This window comes from Kogia breviceps, chromosome 20 (genome assembly GCF_026419965.1).
Source record: "Kogia breviceps isolate mKogBre1 chromosome 20, mKogBre1 haplotype 1, whole genome shotgun sequence".
NCBI lineage: Eukaryota > Metazoa > Chordata > Mammalia > Artiodactyla > Physeteridae > Kogia > Kogia breviceps.
This window is the reverse complement of record NC_081329.1, coordinates 30,350,461-30,371,592: the sequence shown is the minus strand read 5'-3', so window position 1 is coordinate 30,371,592 and position 21,132 is coordinate 30,350,461. Positions and strand designations below refer to the sequence as shown.

At 44.6% G+C, this 21,132-nt stretch overlaps 1 protein-coding gene across 2 annotated transcripts; it reads left to right on the top strand.

The window, feature by feature from the left end:
- Positions 1-6,056: 6,056 nt before the first annotated feature.
- CHRNA6 (cholinergic receptor nicotinic alpha 6 subunit) lies at positions 6,057-20,749 on the top strand. 2 transcript variants are annotated; one of them, XM_059049128.2, is made up of 6 exons: positions 6,057-6,135; positions 7,803-7,942; positions 16,301-16,345; positions 17,068-17,177; positions 17,279-18,257; positions 20,522-20,749. In XM_059049128.2, the coding sequence occupies exons 1-6, from the start codon at positions 6,057-6,059 to the stop codon at positions 20,651-20,653; spliced, it is 1,485 nt and encodes a 494-aa protein (XP_058905111.1). In that variant the 3' UTR covers positions 20,654-20,749. The 2 variants fall into 2 exon arrangements, with proteins under 2 accessions (XP_058905111.1, XP_058905112.1); XM_059049129.2 differs by lacking the exon at positions 16,301-16,345.
- Positions 20,750-21,132: the final 383 nt, after the last annotated feature.

Below are 21,132 nucleotides of genomic sequence, written 5' to 3'. Positions count from 1 at the left end.
CATCTGCCGGCAGCCCTCCAGAGGACAGGCGGCATTGGGATCAGCTGGGGAGTTTTTTAAAGATGCGGCTTCTGGGTCCCACCCCAGGCCTGCGAATCGGAATTTCTGAGGACGGGGCCAGAATCCGACCTTTTAAGAATGCCTCCTACTTCTCGCGCCACACTGACATTTGAGAGCTGCTCACCAGAAACCGTCATCTAAGTGACTTTTCAGGTTTTCTTCTTTGAAAGAACAAGATCTGTCTCATTTTAGGTAAAAGCAGTCTTACTTTCTGGGCCTCCGCACTGGTCCCCAAGGTTTGCTGTACACGTGGAAATGTTGCTCTCTGGAAGAAGAAAATCAGTGCGCTTTGTCTCCGTGGTATTTCAGTAGCTGCTGTTCTCTACACTTTCTGATTAGATCCTCACCACAATCCTGTGGGATGCTGTAGTGGGGTGAGCGGTGGCCCCCAAAGAGATATGTCTGTCTCCTAACCCCCGAACCTGTCAATGCGACCATCTTCGAAAAGGAGTCTTTGCAAGATGTGATCAAGTTAAGGATCTCGGGATGAGTTTACCCTGGCTTACCCGGTAGGGTCTACATTGAATGAGCGGCTTCCTTACAAGAGGCAAAGACGAGAAGGCACAGGCAGAGAGCAGAATGCCATGCGAAGACAGAGACAGAGGCTGGAGGGATGTGGCCACAAGCCAAGGAACACGTGGAGCCCCCAGAAGCTGGAAGAGGCGAGGAAGGATCCTCCCCTAAAGCCTTCAGAGGGAGCATGGCCCTGCCCACACCTTGATTTTGGACTGCTGGCCTCTGGAACTATGAGGTTGTATTAAGCCACCAAGTCTGGGGTAATTTGTTAGAGCAGTCATAGGAAACGAATACCAAACGGTACTGTTATTCCCATTTACAGTTACAGAGCTGGGTCTAATAGACTGGAATACATTTTATAACTGCTGGGTCCTGGGACGACAGTAACCTTGAATTGACTCTTCCTTTGAGGAGATTTATGATTTAAACCCATTTCTCTCTGCCTTGTTCAGCCCAGAGCTAATTGCTGCTCATGTAGTGCAGTGAAGAGGCTGAAAGTCTTCAGGCTGAAATCCCTGAAGTCCTGTGTAGGAGTCACTCTGGCTGGGAGAGTGTGGTACTTAGTGATGTGTACAGCACCCCCAGACCTGGGCGTGGCTCTGATCCCATTCTCCCCGAGCAGGGAGCTCGCCTGGTGTCAGCCTGAGCCCTAAGCAGGGCAATCTCCTGGGCTTTCACTTGTCGCTGGAACTGCGTTCATCACTTCAACTCCCTGTACAGATTAGCCATGGCGCCCTCAGCTCACGCGAGAGGTGCACCGTGAACGATAATGAAGTTAGTGCTAACCGTGGCCCATTTCAGTAACAACCTTCTAAAAATATAGTGAACTTATAAAGTATTCATGGCTCTAAAAAGCACTTGAGTATAGCTTTAAGGTGAAAGCGTTACCTTTAGAATCAGACGGACCTAGATTGGAATCCTAATCGGCCATGCAGCCGCTCTGATGGGCCTGTAAGCAAGTTGCTTAACCAGCCTGAGGGCCAACGTCCTCACTTCCAAAACTGGGTCTCACCTCTTAGGGATGCTGCGAGGATTAAAAGGGAGATGGTCCAGGGCTTAGGCTGGTGACTGGCCGGGAAGTGCTGATCGAGCGTTGTCACTGTTATTCAACGTCTGAACATCTCAACGAGCTTGACCCCAGCCCAGGTTCTAAGGCTTCCTCTTTTTCTTAAAACGTACGTGGACCAAAGGTTGTACAGTTCATTCGAGCCTCTCTTATGAGCTATTTATTAAATGTTTCTTTGTGGTCTAAAATGATCACTGAATTTGAATCTTCTGCTATTTTATTTTTCTAGGGTGGGAAATGTCAAGTGGGGTGGATTTGAAATACTACTGACTGGGGATATTAACCATATGAGTGTTTAATGACAGTGGGTTTCTTTAATATAAAAAGACAAAGCCAAGCAGATGGGATCATTAAATTATTGATAATGTTTTGCTGCAATGATTTATAAATAATACATGTTTAAAGGGTTATTTCCTTTACATTTCTTTAGGGACAACTAAAGTGGCTTCTCGTTTGGAGTTTAAAGAGAACAGACAGGTGGAAAAAGGTCAACGAAATGTTCATTCGTGCAGTTTCTACGCCCCAAACCCCTGAAACTTCCAATAAAAACATAACAGATTTTATGCAGCCATATCAAATAGCCTCCTTTATTTTTAGAGCAAAATGAAGCAATGGCTTTAATTTAGCATCTAGGGAGGAAACGCTTAAAATATGTGAATAAAAAGTTTCATATTAGACAGTATCACTTTTTTTTTTCCCTCAGAAAACCTCCAAATTGAAGTTCGCTTCTATGAATAAAAGCCAAAAAGGAACCCAACAATTAGTCTCTGAAGGCTATCAATTTCCAGACACATTAGCTCTTTAGAATATGTTATTTTAAAAAGGGAAAATGTGGAGTGACTGGGGACAGATCCTGGGAAACGATGAAGCCAGCTACGATTACTGTCTGCCCAGCTGCCCTCCACGGGTCTGGGGCCCGCAGGTAGCATATGGCACATGGTGTTTGGTGCACATAAGTGGGCGGGGGGAGCATAGGATCCATAGTTTTTATCAGATGTTTGTGGTCTTGAAGAAAGTTAAGATCCACGGCTTCTTCCTTTTTCCTTTTGGAACTGGCTGAGAGGAATAAAGCGGTGAGAGGGCGCAGGTTATGCGGGGAAGGAAAAACGCCCGCCCAGCTCGTCCCGTGTCAATTAACCTCTCACCTCCCGGCAGCCTTTCCACCTCCATAAACCGCGATCAGCACTCAAAACGGGTTCAACGAGGCTAAACAAAAACTGATCACAGAACGTGAATGTGAAACGGTATCCAGCAACCGCAGGGAGAGACCAATTGTTTTTAAATCTTTTGTTACTTGAAACTTGAATTAAAAAGAATTCTTTTCTTTGGAAGTGTGCTTATTTTTTTTTTTTCCTGTATATTTGGTTTTAACCTCTTTCTCTGTAATTTTCCAAAACGGTTTGAAGCAGGCTATAAACCCATAATTCAGTGACAACACTCAAGTTTAAATGTTTGCTTTGAATGGGAGAATGTATTGTCTTTACAAGCTGTTAAAATATATTCTTCCTGAACATATTTTAAATACGTTTTTAAAGTATATTCAGACCTGAAAGTGACTTAGTTGTGTTACCTATTTGTACTGGTAAGAGAGGGACTGAAAATTCCATGAGAAATTGGGTAGGGAGAGATTAAACGATTTATGTTATCACATGTTTCTGATAAGGACAGGGCCGAGGGAGCTTCGGGAACTTGCTCAGCATCTGCCGTGAGCATCAGGGCCAGGATCCACATCCGGGTCTGACTCCAAAGTCCACATTCTTTCCTCTGCCTTCTTCGCCTCTGGTGAGGTTCCTCTGTGACCCCCCTGCCCTACTCTGCACCTTGGCCACAAGGACAGATGCCTGCAGGTTCCTGGAGGAAAGGGGGTCCGTCCCAGAGAATCCCTCCACTACAGGGGCTCTTTATGCTGACAGGTGATGGCCATAGAGGAGGATGGTTAGATAACACAAAAGACCTGAGACCACAGTGTTCCTGAAAGACCGTATCCGTTAGAAAGTGCGAAGAACAAACCGATCAAAGTCTGGGCAATAGAAAGTGTTGGCGCTTTGAAAACAGCCAGCCTGATTTGGGTTTTACCCTAAAAACTAGGGAGGCACTGCCCCATTTGGGGATGTGAGGTGGCTTTTTATCCACAATGATAAAGTGTTGTCCTGATGCCTTCTCTCTGCAAACTCCACAGGACACTTCAGCAAAGGACAAAAAGCCCATCTGCTAAGAGGAGAATTTGAGTAACATCTTAAAAGTGACATATCTGAGGCACCCAGCCCAATGCCCGGTCTAAGTTTGGTGCTAAATAAGTGATCCTTCCTTTTTCGTTCCCACAAGAGATATGAGGCCAATAGAATTTTGAGGGAAACCTTTAGTCTGAAGTCTGCACAATTGCCAAGTGTAGAGTTTCTGTGATGATGTCATGGAATGTTTTGATAGGAGGTCCCTGAGAGACCGTCTTCGGCTCTGACTCCTTTCCCCCAGCTTTATTGAAGAATAGTTGATGAATAAAAAGTGTGCATATTTAAGGTGTACAATGTGATGATTCAACATACGTTACATTGCGAAACGATCATCACAACAGGCCAGCACATCGTCACTCGGTTACCGCGTGTGTGCGTGTGGTGGAGAGGTGGTAAGAACGCTTGAGGTCTGTTGTCGTAGCAAATGTCAAGAGTACAATAACTGTAGTCACCACCGTACTGTACATTAGATCACCAGGACTTGTTCATCTGGTGACTGCAGGTTTGTACCCTTCAACCGACATCTTCCCGTTACCCGCACCCCATCTCCTAGCAGCTACCGTTCCGCGCCCTGCTTCTATGAGTTTGACTTTTTTAGATTCCACACAAGAGTGAGATCATACAGTATTTGTCTTTGTCTGGCTTATTTCACTCAGCATAATGTCTTCCAGGTTCACCCATGTTGTCGCAGACGGCAGGATTTCCTTCTTTCTCGCGGCTGAATAAGATTCCATTACATATATGTATGTGTATATCACAACGTCTTTATTCATTCATCCATCGATGGACACCAGGTGGTTTCCATATCTTGTGAATAATGCTGCAGTGCACGTAGGAATTCCGATATCTCTCTGAGAAATTGATTTCATTTCCTTTGGATATATTCCCAGAAGTGGGATTGTTAGATCGTATGGTCGTTCTATTTTATAATTTTTGGAGGAACCTTTATACTGTTCTCCATAGTGGCTGCACCAATTTACATTGCAGACGGTGCACAAGGGTTCCCTTTCCTCCGTGTCCTCACCAACACTTATTACCTCTTGTCTTCTTATAACACCATCTTAATAGGTGTGAGGCGCTAGCTCATTGTGGTTTGATTTGCATTTCCCTGATGATTAGTGGTGTTGAGTCCCTTTGCTCAACAAAGGGGTGGGACGGCCCACTCGCCGTCCGTGTCTTTGGAAAAATGTCTCTGCAGGTCCTATTTTTCATCTGGGATGTATTTATTTATTTGCTATTGAGTTTTATGCGTTTCTTACAAATTTTGGATATAAACCCCTTTCCAGATACATGGTTTGCAAATACGTCACCCCATTCTGTAGGTTGCCTTTTCACTTTGTTGCTAACTCCCCTTTAACCGACACCAAAATCTGCCCAGAAGGCCTAACGCATCAGAATGTTACTGACACTAAACGCAGAGAGGAAAGAAGCAAACGATAAGAAAAACAGTCGGTGACAAGGACGTATAATAAACGTAGACCCGTCGGGACAGCATCCTGTCCGTCCATTCGTTCTTCTCATTTTCAGGCGGCTAATCTCTCGCCCTGGAGGGTGACTCCTAAACTCAGAAGACGAGGCCCTGGAAGTCAGACAAAACCAAATTAATCCTGTTCTCGGTGAAGCGCACTTTACCAGGACTCCTATTCTAGAATGTTCTCTGGTAACAGGTGAAGCCCCGAGGAGCTAGAGAGCTCAGTGAATCAGAATAGACTGATCGGGACCTGGCAGGTGCTTTGCCTACAGCTGGAGCTCAGGAGACGTGTGTGTGTGTGTGTGTGTGTGTGTGTGTGTGTGTGTGTGTGTGTGTGTTCCCCTCGGGACCAGGGTCCGGAAAAGATGCACTAAGCACATGGCCGTTTTCTGTCCTCTCTTGGTTCTGTCTGCCCAATACCCCCGTCCTGCTTCTCCTCCCGTTCCTGCACGAGAAGAGAAGTAGGGTGTCAGGAAATGGGCTGACTCATCTGACCTCAGACTGAGTCCTTTTTTATGTGCCCTTTTGGTTGGCCTCAGTCTCTGATATTGGGAGCGACCACGTTATGTCTGTGAAGGTTTTCATTTCACGGAAGACACTTGGACTGCAGGGGCGTCTGGTGGTTTATAGGTCCGGTGCGAGTGGCTGCCTGACAGCTCTTTGTTTTCCACGATCCTCTGACTAGGAAGAGAGATCAGAGTGTGTTTCAAGCATGCTGCCCCGCGAGGGACAGGGACTCCTTCGCTTCGGGCTGTGTCTCTGGTGGCATGTATCCACACTTTGCTTCAGAGGTAGGTTTTCTTTCTCCTGTTGTCATATTCCCTTTTCAGCTACACGTATTTCCTAGTTTTAGTTTCCTCCTTTTCTAGTTGTGCTTGACTGAGCAGAGGTGAGCTATGCTGTGGATAGATATAAAGAGTGTCTGCACAGGAATTACTCCTCTTATAACTACTAATCAATCTATTCATCTTTAGTTGGTTGGCTTAACATGTAAAATGAGATTTCGCGGGGATGGGGTGGGGAGGACAAGGAGACATTGTAAAGCATGCTTTATTTTATTTTCCCAACGCAAGATAGGCAAAAATAACAACGGTACAGTTTTCTATCCATCTCCACTATGGACGTATTCAACTTCTTTACCTGTATTTAATATTTTTTCAAAACTGGGGTTTATTAGCCGGTACTATTCCTCAGTCTATGAACCCTTCCATTTTGTAGGTAATCATCTTCATTTGGGGAATTGTGTCCTAAGAGTAAGACCATTCATTTTCAAAGTGAAGGCTTAGAAACGGACAGCTGCTGCTCTGTCCACGTCCACAAAGCCACATTGCCACGTGCTGTCGGCTTTGCAGGGACTTGCTTGTCAAGGCTCAGGGAGGGTTTATCTGAAATTTCTCAAAGGAAAAGAAAAACCTCAAAGGAGGAAAATGGATAACAGGAGGATTTTTCAATTCTCTGTTTTATGTAGAAATAGTTCTATCTTTATTAATTATGATGGCAGACAATAATGACATTTTACATCTAAACTTGTTCTTTCCTGCTGAAATCTCAGTGTTTCCAAATGCGTCTGTCAAACAACACTTTTTATTTAGTAATGTAACAGCTATCCTTTCCTTTGTTTTTGCCTAATGAGTCGTTCAGCCCCTTAAATTTTTTTTTTCTTTCAGGGTATAAATCCCTTTGAGAAATTTATAGAATAGTATTTCAGGTATCAAATTTGAATTCTGTAAGGAAAAATATAGAGGGGGCCTCAATGAGATGAATTATGTCAAATGAAGGCAAGTAACCTACATTCAATGCATTCTTGGGAAAATACAAAGAGACATGCATTACATTATTGTCTAAAATTTAATGACCGAAAGTGCTATTGTTTAAGAACTTTGGGGATTCTATAAAAAATATTTTAAGTAAATTTTCCTTAACACCTTTGCACTCTCACACATCTCCAAGAATTGAAATTCAAAGTTGATTTTAAAAAGGAGGAGGGCTTAAGACCTTAATGAAATTACTAGTTATTTAAGTTTGATTGAAGAAGCTTCCCCAGCTACACACCCTGCTGGTTGTAGAAACAGAGACCAGTCAGATCAGTATTTTGACAAGAAAGGGCAGGACTTTTCTTTAATTACCGGATCAGTAAGACGGCGAGTTCTGTTCAGTGACATAACGGAACATCTCAGGCCTGTGACTATCTATCCCTTTACACTGTGCTGCCATAGACCTTAGAATTGCTCTTACCAGCGTCATTTTGTTTGCTAGCTCACTAATCCTGAGATGCCGGTGTTACTCTTTTCATCTCCGTGGAGAAGGCGAGCAGCACGGCCCGGAAGGGGCAGGTGCAGCGGTGCTGGGGGAAGCTGGTGTCCCGCACCCGCCTCCCCGGGATGCAAGCGCCTGGAACCTCCCCACTAGCCAGCGTCCTTTCTGCTTCTCTAACCCCTCTCTCTGTACGGTGCCGCAGGATGTGCGGGCTGTGCGTCCGAGGAGAGGCTCTTTCACAAACTGTTTGCTCGTTATAACCAGTTCATCAGGCCCGTGGAAAACGTCTCCGACCCGGTCACTGTGCAGTTTGAAGTGGCCATCACGCAGCTGGCCGACGTGGTAAGCGCAGGGGCCGGGGGCACCACGAGGCCTCGGAGGCCCCAGCTCTGAAAGGTCCAAGCAATTCCCATTCACTGCACTGGGTAAACAAAGGGCATTTGAAGGGAGAATACAAAGGGAGCTAACTTTATTGTGCACCTATTATGCACCAGGGTCCACACTTAGTGGCTGTCACCTGCATTTTACAGCTGGGGAGAGGACATCTCAGATAAGAAACTTTCCCAACGTCATACAATTACAGATGGTGGCACTGGGGTTCAGTCAGCACTGTTCAACCCCAAAGCTCATGCTCTTTTGACTTCGTATAAGAAGAATTGTTTTAAGACTCCTTTGTTATAGAAGAAAGAGAAAATTCACCCTGTTTCACATAGGGTTCCATCCAGCCCTGAAAAACTGATGGGAATTTGGAGGTCTTAGTTTAATTTATTGCTACCCTGTTTAAGGGGCAAGGAGGACTAGAGTTCTTTCTCTTGAATAATCTTCACAACCCTAGTTGCTGGGAGAGGAGGTGTGGGACCTGATACCCTAACAGAGGACAGGGTTCTGGGCCCCAAGGCATGGCAGGGCGCAGGCTGGCCTGAGGCACTGGGCTCGGATCCAAATTCCAGGGATAGGCAGGCTCAGGACGTAAGGGGTAAGGTACGTCGGGAGCATCTCTGAGACAATGGTGGACAGACTGAGGGAGCGGCCCAGGCCCTGGACGGCGGCAGGGGGTCCTCCTTCCTCTCAGCTTTGCCTGGAGAAACAGTGGTGGCTCCAGGTGCACCTGGGGGAAGACCTCAGTTATGGATATGAAGTCCGGGCTCACCGTGTTTCTCCGGTCCGTGCTTCCCAGTGGGCTGGGCTGACCCTGACCTGATCCTCTAGCTTCTGGCCCAAGCTGGAAGTGTGTATATGCTGATAAATGCTGGTTTTAAAAAAAGTAAGCAGATGTTTTATCTCACTTAGATGGGCCCACTCATTCCTTTAATAAACATTTATTTAATCCTGCCTCCCCTCTCCTCTCAAATAGCTTAGCACTGGTTACTGGTCTCCTACCAGGCTGGAAGCACACTTGGTATGAATTGGGCTGTTATGAATGGAGAACTGGACTGAGTTTCCCCTAAAGTTTGTGATACAGCATCACTTTAAATCCACGATCTACACACCCTTTCAGGACATTGTTCTGAAGACAGTGGGTGGAGGATTGCTGAATACAGATTTGGGTATTTGCATTTGGCTGCTATCAGAGACTGAAAAACACACACATGCTCTCTCAGCTTATCTAAAACAAGTTTATTTCTTTCTTATGTAATAGAAATCTAAAGGTTAACCGCCCAGGTTAATACCAGGTGGCTTAGTGGTAGTGGTTGCATCACGGTGTTTGGTTGCCCAGCTTGTGCACTGCACAACTCCTGAGGATGTTAATCACATGAGCTATGATGCTAAAAGCATAAACTGTGACAGGGACCAAGGTTCCTCCTATCTTTCTATGTCACTATCCTTAGCATGTGATTTCTTCCCTCAGTGTTGCCTTGTGGTCCAGGATAACTGCTGATTTTTCACTCAGCATATTCACATTCTTGGCAAGAAGCAGGAGGAAGAGAGAAAGGGGCACATACCAGACATCTGTGACTTCCTTAAGGAGTTTTATTAGAAGTCCTACTGACAGCTTCTGCTTCCTAGCTCATTGATCACCCCTAGCTGCAAGAGAGTCTTGAGAAGTGTCTTTTTTTTTTTTTTTTTTTTTTTGCGGTATGCGGGCCTCTCACTGTTGTGGCCTCTCCCGTTGCGGAGCACAGGCTCCGGACGCACAGGCCCAGCGGCCATGGCTCACGGGCCCAGTCGCTCCGCGGCATGTGGGATCTTCCCGGACCAGGGCACGAACCCGTGTCTCCTGCATCGGCAGGCGGATTCTCAACCACTGCGCCACCAGGGAAGCCCGAGAAGTGTCATTTTTTAATTGAAATTTTATTTATTGAAATAATCATAGATTCACTTGCAGTGAGAAATCATAGAGCCCTTGTATACTTTCTTTGACCAATGGCAACAACTACTGTATCTTTCATTTCTAAAATTTTGTCGTTTCAAGAAAGCCATACATAAATGGAATCACGCAGTATGTAACCTTGTGGACTGGCTTTTCCACTCAGCATAATTCTTTAGAGATTCATCCAAATTGTTGCTTGTATAAATAGTTCATTTCTTCTTTTTTACTTCCAGTTTTATTGAGATATATTTGACATACAACACTGTATAAGTGAGGTGTGCAGAATAGTGATTTGACTTACATACATCATGCAGTGGTTGCCGCAGTAAGTTTGGTGAGTCATTTCTTCTTATTGTGAGTCGTATTCCATGGTATGGATGGAGCACACTTTGATTGACCTTTCACTGGTTGAAGAACATTTGGGCTGATTCCAGTTTTGGTCTTTTACAAATAAAGCTGCTATGAACATTTGTGTACAGGTTTTTGGGTGAACATTAATCGTCATTTCTCTGGGATAAATGCCCAGGGGTGCAATTCCTGGGTCATGTGGTAGTTGTGTGTTAGTTTTAAAAGAAACTGCCAAAATGCTTTCCAGAATGGCTGTACCCTTTTACATTCCTACCGGCAATATGTGAGTGATCCAGTTTATCTACAGCTTTGCCAGTATTTGGTATTGTCACTGTTTTTTATTTGAGTTATATTAGGTATGAAACGATATCTCATTGTGGTTTCAATTTGCATTTCCCTAATGATTAATGATATAAGACCTCTTTTCATGTGCTTATTTGCAATCTGCATATCCTCTAAGGTGAAATGTTTGCTCGTGTCCTTAAGCCCATTTTCCAATTGGATAGTTTTTACTAGTTAGTGTTGAGAGTTCTGGCTATATTCTAGATACAAGTGCTTTGCCAGTTTTGTGGTTTGCAAATGTTTTATCCCAGTTTGTAGCTTATCTTTTCTTCCTCTTCACATGGGCTTTCACATGAAGTTTTTAATTTTGATGTGGTCCAATTTATCAATTTTTCCTTTTATGTGTCGTGCTTTTGGCATCAAGCCTAGTAATTCTTTGCCTTATCCCGGATCCTAGAGGTTTTCTCCTATCTTTTTCTAAAAGTTTTATTTATGTCTTATGTTTAAGACTATGATCCATTTTGAGTTAATTTTTGTATAAGATATGAGACCTAGATTTTTGGTTTTTAGACCTGTGGGTGTCCACTTGCTCCAGCACTATTTGTTGAAAAGGCAATCCTTTTCCCACTGAATTGGTTTTGTACCTTTGTGAAAAATCAGTTGAACATATTTGTGTGGGTCTATTTCTAGGTCCTCTATTCTGTTTCATTGATCAGTGTGACTATCCCTCCACCAACACTGCACTATCTGATGACTGTAGCTGTAGAGTAAGACTTAATATTGGCTAGAGTGATTGCTGTCACTTTGTTCTTCTTTGTCAAGATTGTCTTAGCTATTCTGAGGCCTATGCCTAGAATAAGCTGCCTATGTCCACAAAAAGCCTTGCCCGGATTTGGATAGGAACTGCATTAAACCTGCAGATCAGTTTGGGGAGAAGTGACATCTTTACTCCGTTGAGGCTTCCAGTCCACGAATGTGGGATGTTTCTCCATTTATTTAGCTCTTCTTCCTTCAGGATTTTGTAATTTTCAGTACACAGATCCCATACATGTATTATGTGTATATGTAAGTATTTTGTTTTATCTGGGGGTGACCAAAAATAGTATTATGCTTTTAATTTTGGTTTCTCCATGCTCATTGTTAGTACATAGAATTTTAAGACTTTTGTATATTGATCTTGTATCCTAAGACCTTGCTGACCTCACTTAGTTTCAGCATTTTTACGGATTCCATGAGATTTTCTTTGTAGGCAACCTTATAATCTGCAAATAGAGATAGTTTTATTTCTTCCTTTCCAGTCTGTGCCTTTTCCCCCTTTTTCTTGCTTCATTTCAGTGGCTAGAACTTCCAGTACTATGCTGAATAAGAGTGGTGACGGGGCTTCCCTGGTGGCACAGTGGTTGAGAGTCCGCCTGCCGATGCAGGGGACGCGGGTTCGTGCCCCGGTCCGGGAGGATCCCACGTGCCACGCAGCGGCTGGGCCCGTGAGCCATGGCCGCTGAGCCTGCGCGTCCGGAGCCTGTGCTCTGCAACGGGAGAGGCCACAACAGTGAGAGGCCCACGTACCGCAAAAAAAAAAAAAAAAAAAGTGGTGACAACAGACATCTTTGTCCTGTTCCCAATCTTAAGGAAAAAGCATTCAGTCTTTCACCATTTGGTATAAAGTTAGGTGTAGCTGTTTTGTAGATGCTCTTATCAAGTTGAGGAAATTTCCCTTTATTCCTAGTTTCACAGAGTTTTTAATCATGAATTGATGTTGAGTTTTGTCAAAAGCTTTTTCCTCCATCAATTGATATGATCACATGATTTTTCTTCTTTAATTTGTTGATATGGTAAATTACATTAATTTTTGAATGTTGAACCAGCCTTGCATCCCACTTAGTCATGGTGTTTAACTTTTTATACATTGTTGGATTCAGTTTGCTAATATGTTGTTAATGATTTTTGCATCTAAGTTCATGAGAGATATTTTCTTTTCTTTTTTTGTAATGTCTTTGTTTGGGTTTGTATCAGGATAATATTAGCTTCACGTAAAGGATTTGGAGTTGTTTCCTCCTCTTCTATTTTCTGGAAGAGATTGTGGAAAGTTGGTATTGATTTTGCTTTACATATTTGGTAGAATTCTTCAGGGAAACCTACTGGGCCTGGAGATTTCTTTTCCAGGAGCTTTAAAATTATAAACTCAATTCTTAAATAGCTATAGGGTATTCACACTGTCTATTTATATCACTTTTCAGATTATTTTCCCTTATTGTTTATTACAAAATAATAAGTATATTTCCCTGTGCTATACAGTAGGTCCTTGTTAGTTAGTTTGTGGTTTTTGAGGAATGGGGCCATTTCTTTTAAATTGACAAATTTATGATAAAATTAAAGTTGCTCATGGTATTATCTAACTTTTTAACAGCTATAGAATCTGTAGTGATAGCTCCTGTTTCACTCCTGATATTGGTGATTTGTGTCTTCTCTCTTTTTATTTTTGTCAGTCTTGCTAAAGGTTTATCAATTTTGTTGTTTTTCCCCCAAAGAATCAGCTTTTTGTTTCATTGATATTCTTTATTGTTTTCCTTTTCAACTTGATTGATTTCTGTCTTATCTTTATGTTCCTTCCTTGTACTTGCTTTGGGTTTATTTTGTGCTTGTTTTTCTAATTTCTTGAGGTAGAAACTTGTGTTATTGACTTGAGACTTTTTCTCATTTCTAATGTAAGCATTTAGCTATAACTTTTTTCTCAGCACTTTTTTAAGCTATGTCCCTCATATTTTGATATATTGTGGTTTTGTTCCCATTCAGCTCTATGTGTTTTAAAGAATTTCCTTTGAGACATTCTCTCTGACCCATGGATTATTTAGAAGTTCAGTTTCCATGGGTTTAGAGATTTTCCTGTTGTCTTTTGGTTATTGATTTCTAGTTTGATTCCATTATGGTCAGAAACACACTATGATTCCAGTTCTTTTAAATTTGTTGAGGTTTGTTTTATGGCCTATGATAAGGATATGCTCTGCATTGGTTAATATTATATGCATGCTTGAAAAAATGTGTATTCTGGTATTTTTGAGTAGAGTATCTATATATGTCAATTAAATTCTTCTGGTTGATTATGTTGTTCAGATTTTTGCGGATTTCTGTTGAGTTTACTGAGTTCTATTGGTCACTGAGAGAGGGATATTGAAGTCTCTCACTGTAATTGGGGATTTGTCTGTTTCTTCTTTCAGCTCTATCAGTTTTTGTTCCATATAATCTGAGACTCTGCTGATTGGTTCATATATGGTCAGGATCATTGTGTCTTCCTGGTGAATTGATCCTTCTTTCGCTATGTGATGTTCCTCTTTGTCTTTAGTAATTTTTTTCCTCTGCATCTACTTTGTCCAGTATTGATAGCAATTCTTATTGGTGTAGCAGAGTCTACTTGTCCTCATGTGGGGCACCAGAAGTCCCTGTGGGCCATATTCATTGTTGTCACTGAGCCATGGTGAGGTCTGGGGGTGACTGTGATGCAGTACAGCCCAGATGCACAATTACCAACTCCCTTCTAGAAGACTATATAGGCCGTCTGCTGCTGTTTGGGCCTCAGGCTTGACCTTAGAGCACCAGAGAGCTCTACATGGAAGGGTGTTTGCTGCTGCATAGAATGAACTTGGCCACAAAGTTTAATGAGTGGATGATCTTCAGAGTAAGTGTATTTCCACTGTCCCCCTCATGGGGCCAGGACAAAGCCCCTGCCCAGTGTTTTTGATGGCCTGGCATATCTGACATGACAAACCTGAAGGCTTTCAAAATGTAGCCCACCTGGTCTTTCTGATCTCAGTCTCTGAGTCTGTTGCTGCTGCTCCAGAATCTAGTCCATTTGAAGTTGTAACTCCAATCCTTTCATTGAACCAGGTGTCAACTAATTTACTTTCCCAAGAAGGAGATGCAGGGTGATGGTCCCAGGAATGTGGGGTGGTACTGTGGGTCTCTGGCCTCCTTCAGCTGGGCTGAATGATAGCAGTTCCCATGACCATAGGTGCGGTCTGGCATTGGATGGAGAATGCGACTTTCCAGACCCGGTCCTGACCCATAAACTTGGCTGACACCTCTGAGGGTGTCCATCCACCATGAAGCAGGTCCACACCACATGGAGCTTCACCAGGCTGTGGAAGTATAGATGGGGAGACAGGAATACTGTCGGGATGATATTGCCAACTGATTTTAATTCTCAGAATACAGCGTTCTAGTTCACGGTGTGCACTAGTTCTCTAAACAGTGTATTAGTGGACAGAGATGAAGCAGTCATTGGAAGATGCTTATGACCGTTACCTCCGAGACATTTCTGGACTGCTAGAGCTAGTCCATTCCTGACTGACAGCCAATGGATTTATTGACATGGCCCTTGCTTGAATCTGCTGGTCACAAGGTAGGAACAGAAGACACTGTCCTTAGACTTGGGTAATGGTAAAGTCATGGATAAGTAATAGTCCATTTCTTTGCCTGCCCTGACCAATAGAAAACCATGAATGTAACTCCTTTTGTTGACCTTTTAAAACCCTGGGGCTTATCACGACTTGACACAAATCACTTTGAAGGAGGAAGCTGGTGAGGTCTCCAGGTAGCGTTTTCTGGGGGGCATGGAGAACTGCAGAGCAGCAAACCAGAGTGGGCTGGGGTCCAGCGCTGGCTACAGCTTCCTCAGCCAGTGTGAGGTGTTTACTCTCGAAGGTGCTCATGTGTCTGGGGAAACAAGGTTGGTAAGTTTGGGGAACCCACTGCTGGCCACTGAGTGACCATCAACAGCCTCCAGGTGTTGCGCTGTGAGACTGCTGAAGGCTCTGGAGGTGTCTTCAGTAGCTGCTCCACTGAGAGGTGGTAGCTCATTAGGCACACATTATATTTGGCATGTCATCCTGGAATGCTTTTATTCAAGAGACCCATGACTCTTTGCAGGTCATTTACGTACCTGCTTAAACCTCCTCCTCAGACAAGCCTTCCTGGATCATCCTGTCTAAAAGAGACGTGTATGTGTGTGTGTGTGCAGACACACACACCACTCAATCCCTCTTTATTTTTTTTCATGGGACTTATCACTATCTTACATTATACCATGTGTCTATTATTGATTTTCTGTCTCCCCAGCTGATAGCTTAGGCACATGTAGGTAGCGATATTTTCCATCCTGACTACTTCTGTAGCCCCAGCATTTATAGAGCGCACAGTAGGTACTCAATAAATACTTGTTAATGAATGACTGACGCAATCGGCAGTGGTTTGGGTGGGAGCAGTTCTCTGGGGAGTGGCAGGTTCCAGCTGGAGAACTCCATGGTGAGCTGAGGCTGACACCTTGAGGGGCAGTGGGGCTCAGGACTCAGAGCCTAGAGGGTGCTGGGGCACAGCTGAGGAAGAAGATGGCAAAAACAATGATACCCATCACCATCTGCAGGACTTCCCCTCCCTCCCTCCCACTCTCTCTTCTTTCCCTTCTTTCCTTTTATGGGATCAGAAATCTTTATGGGCTGCAGTGGTCAGAAAGGCTTCACAGAGGTGGGACTTCAATCAGATTTGAAAGACAGTCATAAAGCCGCATTTCAAAGCCAACATGGTTGGGACCAGTGTGGAAATATTGTATTTTTGGCTTTTTATAAGTTGCCTTTTCTGTCTTCTTTTCTTCCCTCCGTTAGCATGAATAACTCAGATTGGTTATTTTTAGTTGTAATTTTGGCTCTAAGATTCACTTCTATTAGCAAGTACATTTGAGGCTAAAAAATATTGTTTCTTCTTCCCAGGATGAAGTAAACCAGATCATGGAAACCAATCTGTGGCTACGTCACGTACGTGTCTACGTCACACGTTCTTCTCTTGGAATTGTGTCACACTTGTGTGTCAGTTTAACGACATTCAATGGATAAAAAACACTAGCATTCCCTCTTTGCATCCCCAGCTTATGATAGAGCATAAAATATTAACTAGTTCCAAAGCCCATAGTTCAATCTGGTAACGGCTGGCTGGGTGCCAGCTTCACGGTGCAGAACTTAGTGACAGAGTTCTCTCTGACTGTGCTTCGGTGGTTTCTGCTCTCAAGTCTCCTATTTTTGTCTGAATCTCGAGCTCCAGAGCCAGATTCCTGCCCACTCTTTGATCCTGCTCTGGGTTAGATTCCCACCGTCTGGTTTTATCAGTCATACCATCTTGTTCTTCCTTCCTGTCTCAATCTTTTATGCAGATTTTGTAAAAAAAACCATCATCATACACTTGAATTATCTTTTTAATACTAGAAATGGATTGCGACTAGAGATTGAACATAGTCCATGGAATATGGAAGCTGAACCTATAAACTTGGCTAGCTAATTAATAATCAATAGATACTTATCTAATATCTATATTTGCCCCAAATCAGCTCAGCTACCTTGTTCCCCATGGATTTAATCTTCCAACTTTTGGTAGGAAACCAACTCTTTAAATAAGAAATTTTTCAAAAAGTTGTTGAACCAACATAGAATTAACATTGGAAGAAAGTCAAGAATTTTTAAAAACTGACTTCTGTTCCCTTTAGATCTGGAATGATTATAAATTGCGCTGGGACCCAGTGGAATATGATGGCATTGAGACTCTTCATGTTCCTGCAGAGAAGATCTGGAAGCCTGACATTGTTCTCTACAACAGGTATGGGCATCTGACAGCCAGTCTCTTTCCAAAGTTGCCTTTGGTACAGGCTGACCCAAAGCACAGGGGGTGTCACTAATGGTGTCCGATTTACTTTGCAGTGCTCTCGGCAACTTCCAAGTCAAAGGCAAGACAAAAGCTCTTCTTAAATACGATGGCATGATAACCTGGACTCCACCAGCTATTTTTAAGAGTTCCTGTCCTATGGATATCACTTTTTTCCCTTTCGATCACCAAAATTGTTCCCTGAAATTTGGTTCCTGGACCTATGACAAAGCTGAAATTGATCTTCTAATCATTGGCTCTAAAGTGGACATGGATGATTTTTGGGAAAACAGTGAATGGGAAATTGTTGATGCTTCTGGCTACAAGCATGACATAAAATACAACTGTTGTGAAGAGATATACACAGACATAACCTATTTTTTCCACATTAGAAGACTGCCGATGTTTTACACCATTAATCGGATCATCCCCTGTCTCTTTGTTTCATTTCTGACTCTGTTGGTTTTCTACCTTCCTTCTGACTGTGGTGAAAAAGTGACGCTTTGCATTTCAGTTCTGCTTTCCCTGACAGTGTTTTTGCTGGTGATCACAGAAACCATCCCGTCTACGTCTCTCGTGATCCCCTTGGTGGGCGAGTACCTGCTGTTCACCATGATCTTCGTCACCCTGTCCATCGTGGTGACGGTGTTTGTGTTGAACATCCGCCATCGCACCGCGACCACACACACCATGCCCGTGTGGGTGAAGGCAGTCTTCCTCCGGCTGTTGCCCCAGATCCTGATGATGAGGAGGCCTCTGGACAAGAGGAAGGGGACAAGATATGACAAAAACCCCAAAGGCTTCTCTGGTAGGCCAGCCAAAGTCAAGTTCGATCGTCGCAGAGAGCCCAAACTTCTTAAAGAATGCTGCTCCTGTCGTAAGTCTAGTGAGGTCGCCACCCGCAAGAGACGATTGAGTCATCAGCCTTTACAATGGATGACTGAAAATTTGGAGCCCTCACCTGAAGTTGAAGATGTAATTGACAGTGTTCAATTCATAGCAGAAAACATGAAGAACCAAAGCGAAACAAAGGAGGTAAATGTATGGCTCTTCTGGCCTGTTCACCCGCAGCAGGCCTGGGGGCCCTGCATAGACGTGGCAGATCTTCAATGTGAGTTCTGTTTGCAAGATGGTCAGGGAGTGGTGCCCTAAGAGCCAGCCCTGTGATGATACAGTTATGGGTGAACTGCCCTGGGGAGGGGGTGGGGTAAGGTGTAGCCTCAGAGCAAATCTCTGCCTCCAGAAATATCAACTCAAGTAAAATCTGGTTAAAATAAACACTCAGGGCAACCTTGGTTTATGAAACTGAGAGCCCCTGCATAAGGAAGGGTGGGAGAGGGAAAAGCCAGCTGAGAGGCAGGAGGAAGGCCTGCAGGGCCGCTCACAGTCTGGGAGCCTGGGAGGAAGGTGGCCTGGGCCTCCGGCAGCTCCCAGCCCACTTACTCCGCTTGACGGGGATCCAGGTGCTGACTGAATGAACCTCAGGGATACTTTTAGCATCAACACAGTCTGCTTCTGTGGCCCAGAGTCTGGCAGCTCGGACCCCCCCATCCTCCAGAGAGAGCGAGCTCAAGAACTTTATGCCAATTTTCCAGACCGTCAGGCTGACTAGCTGGGGGCCTCTGAAAACTCCTGCCGCCAGGGGTCTGGGTCTGACCTGATGGCAGTAGCCATCTTCCTTATCTCCTAATGAAAGGACATTGCAGGCCTGAAGTCCACCCATTGGTGCTGAGGTGGACACGGGCCGCATGTCACACGGCTCGGGGAGGGGGTGCATCAGGGGCAGGTGAGCCTAGGACTCGCCTCTGTGGTGACACCTTCGTCCAACTAGGGGACAGTTGCTGCTGACTTGATCACCACCAGGCAGGGCTCTTGGAGGTCAGGAACAGGAAGGACATGAGAGATGTAATGAACTCTCCCTGAACAGCGTGATCCCGAGTTCTAGAGGGCCACTTACTCCTGATGGGGGGCCCATCACATCGCACGTCCTACACCGCCCCCCACAAACCCATTTCTCAGACTTACCAAGGAATCAGACTGTCCCGTGGTGCCCATGACAAGAGTGGATGAGAAATGTCACCTGCCCTATCAGTAAATGAAGGATGTTGCACCCATCAAGCCATCAACCACTGCAGTCACCGCCAACTGTGCACCCAGAGGGGATTCAGGGTGGAGGAAAGAAGAATGCTGGCCCTAGATAGCTAAGTTGCACATCAAAGGAATGATTTCCATGAACCCGGCCTCTTGCATCTTCCCATACATAGAAAAGCGCTAAATTCCTTAACTTGAGATGTCTGGTTTTCTTTCATTAACGGTAATCTTTTTTTTTTTTTTTTTTTTTTTTTGCGGTACGCGGGCCTCTCACCGTTGTGGCCTCTCCCATTGCGGAGCACAGGCTCCGGATGCGCAGGCGCAGCGGTCATGGCTCACGGGCCCAGCCGCTCCGCGGCACGTGGGATCTTCCCGGACTGGGGCACAATCCCGTGTCCTCTGCATCGGCAGGCGGACTCTCAACCACTGCGCCACCAAGGAAGCCCTAATAAACGTTTTTTCAATTGAAGTATAGTTGATTTACAATGTTGTACCAATTTCTGCTGCCTAGCAAAGTGACTCAGTTATACACATATATACATTTTTTTGGTATTCTTTTCCATTATGGTTTACCTCAGGAGATTGGATAGGGAGGAACCACGATATGTAGGAGGTTTTGCAACAAAACCCAGGTGGTCGGAACATCAAAGGATTACTGTTGCAGTCCAATGCAACAAAAGGCGCTACAACAGTAATCTTTGGATGTTCGGGTTGCCTGGTCTTGGTTGCAAAACCTCCTCTACGCCCTGACTTTTTTTCCCCCTATCTCTTCAGGGCAGTCCCTCGGAGCGATCTGAGAGGCTGCCTTCCGGGCTTGAATTCCTCAGAAAATCCACTGAATAAAGCATAATTCTCAACTGTTAGGTTGTGCTTTTTTTTTTTCAGTCAACGCAAAAGTGGAGCTCTCCGAGCAGCTCTTTCTGGGGTGCTGCCCGCAGTCAGGTGAGGTCCTGTGTGCCCACATACGCCCGCTCACTCGGCAGCCCGCTGTCCCAGGACTGATGGAGCGCACGCTCCCACCCTCTGCAGACAAACGGAAGTTCTCTGTGTGCCACCGAGGAGACACGGGTTAACCAGAATCACAGGGATGTTTGCTTTAAAACTGCCAGGAAATCTTCTGTGAAAAAGAAGCAGCTTATTTATGAGACAAAGCTTATCTCCCATGGTTTTGATTTTTTTTTTACAGCTGCTTGACTTTTGTCTTTCAGGTAGAGGACGACTGGAAATACGTGGCCATGGTGGTGGATAGGGTGTTCCTGTGGGTGTTTATAATCGTCTGCGTGTTTGGAACTGCAGGGCTGTTTCTCCAGCCACTCCTGGGGAACACAGGACATTCGTAAGATGGATTTTCCCCTTTGTCTTCAGAAACTTACAAGACACTGTGTTTGTTCCATGTTTCCCCCACCACAAGGAAAGGGATAGAAAGCTTCGCACCAAGTCCCCATGGAGATGGAAAAAGAGGACTTAATTGTCAATCAGGAGCCTGGATGCCCTCCCTTGGGGCACAGAGGAGTATTTTGTGATCCCAGTGTCTGGGATCTGACACTGGAGCCCAAGAGGTAGCAGCACCTGCAGGCTCTTCTTGTCTGTACACCTTTGGCTTCCAGGGACGTGACCGACCCACAGAACAGCAAACCGTGGAATCGAAGTCAAGCCACGCTAAGAGGTTCTTTTGCTTCTCCAGTTTATGGGCTTCTCAGTATAATGACACCTGCCAGACGTGAAACTCTGGACCTTGGACTTGCTGACCTCTGCAGCACCTGTGAACTTGTGTATGCTTGCTTTCTCCTGCACATCTCTGTGATGTAGAGCACATACT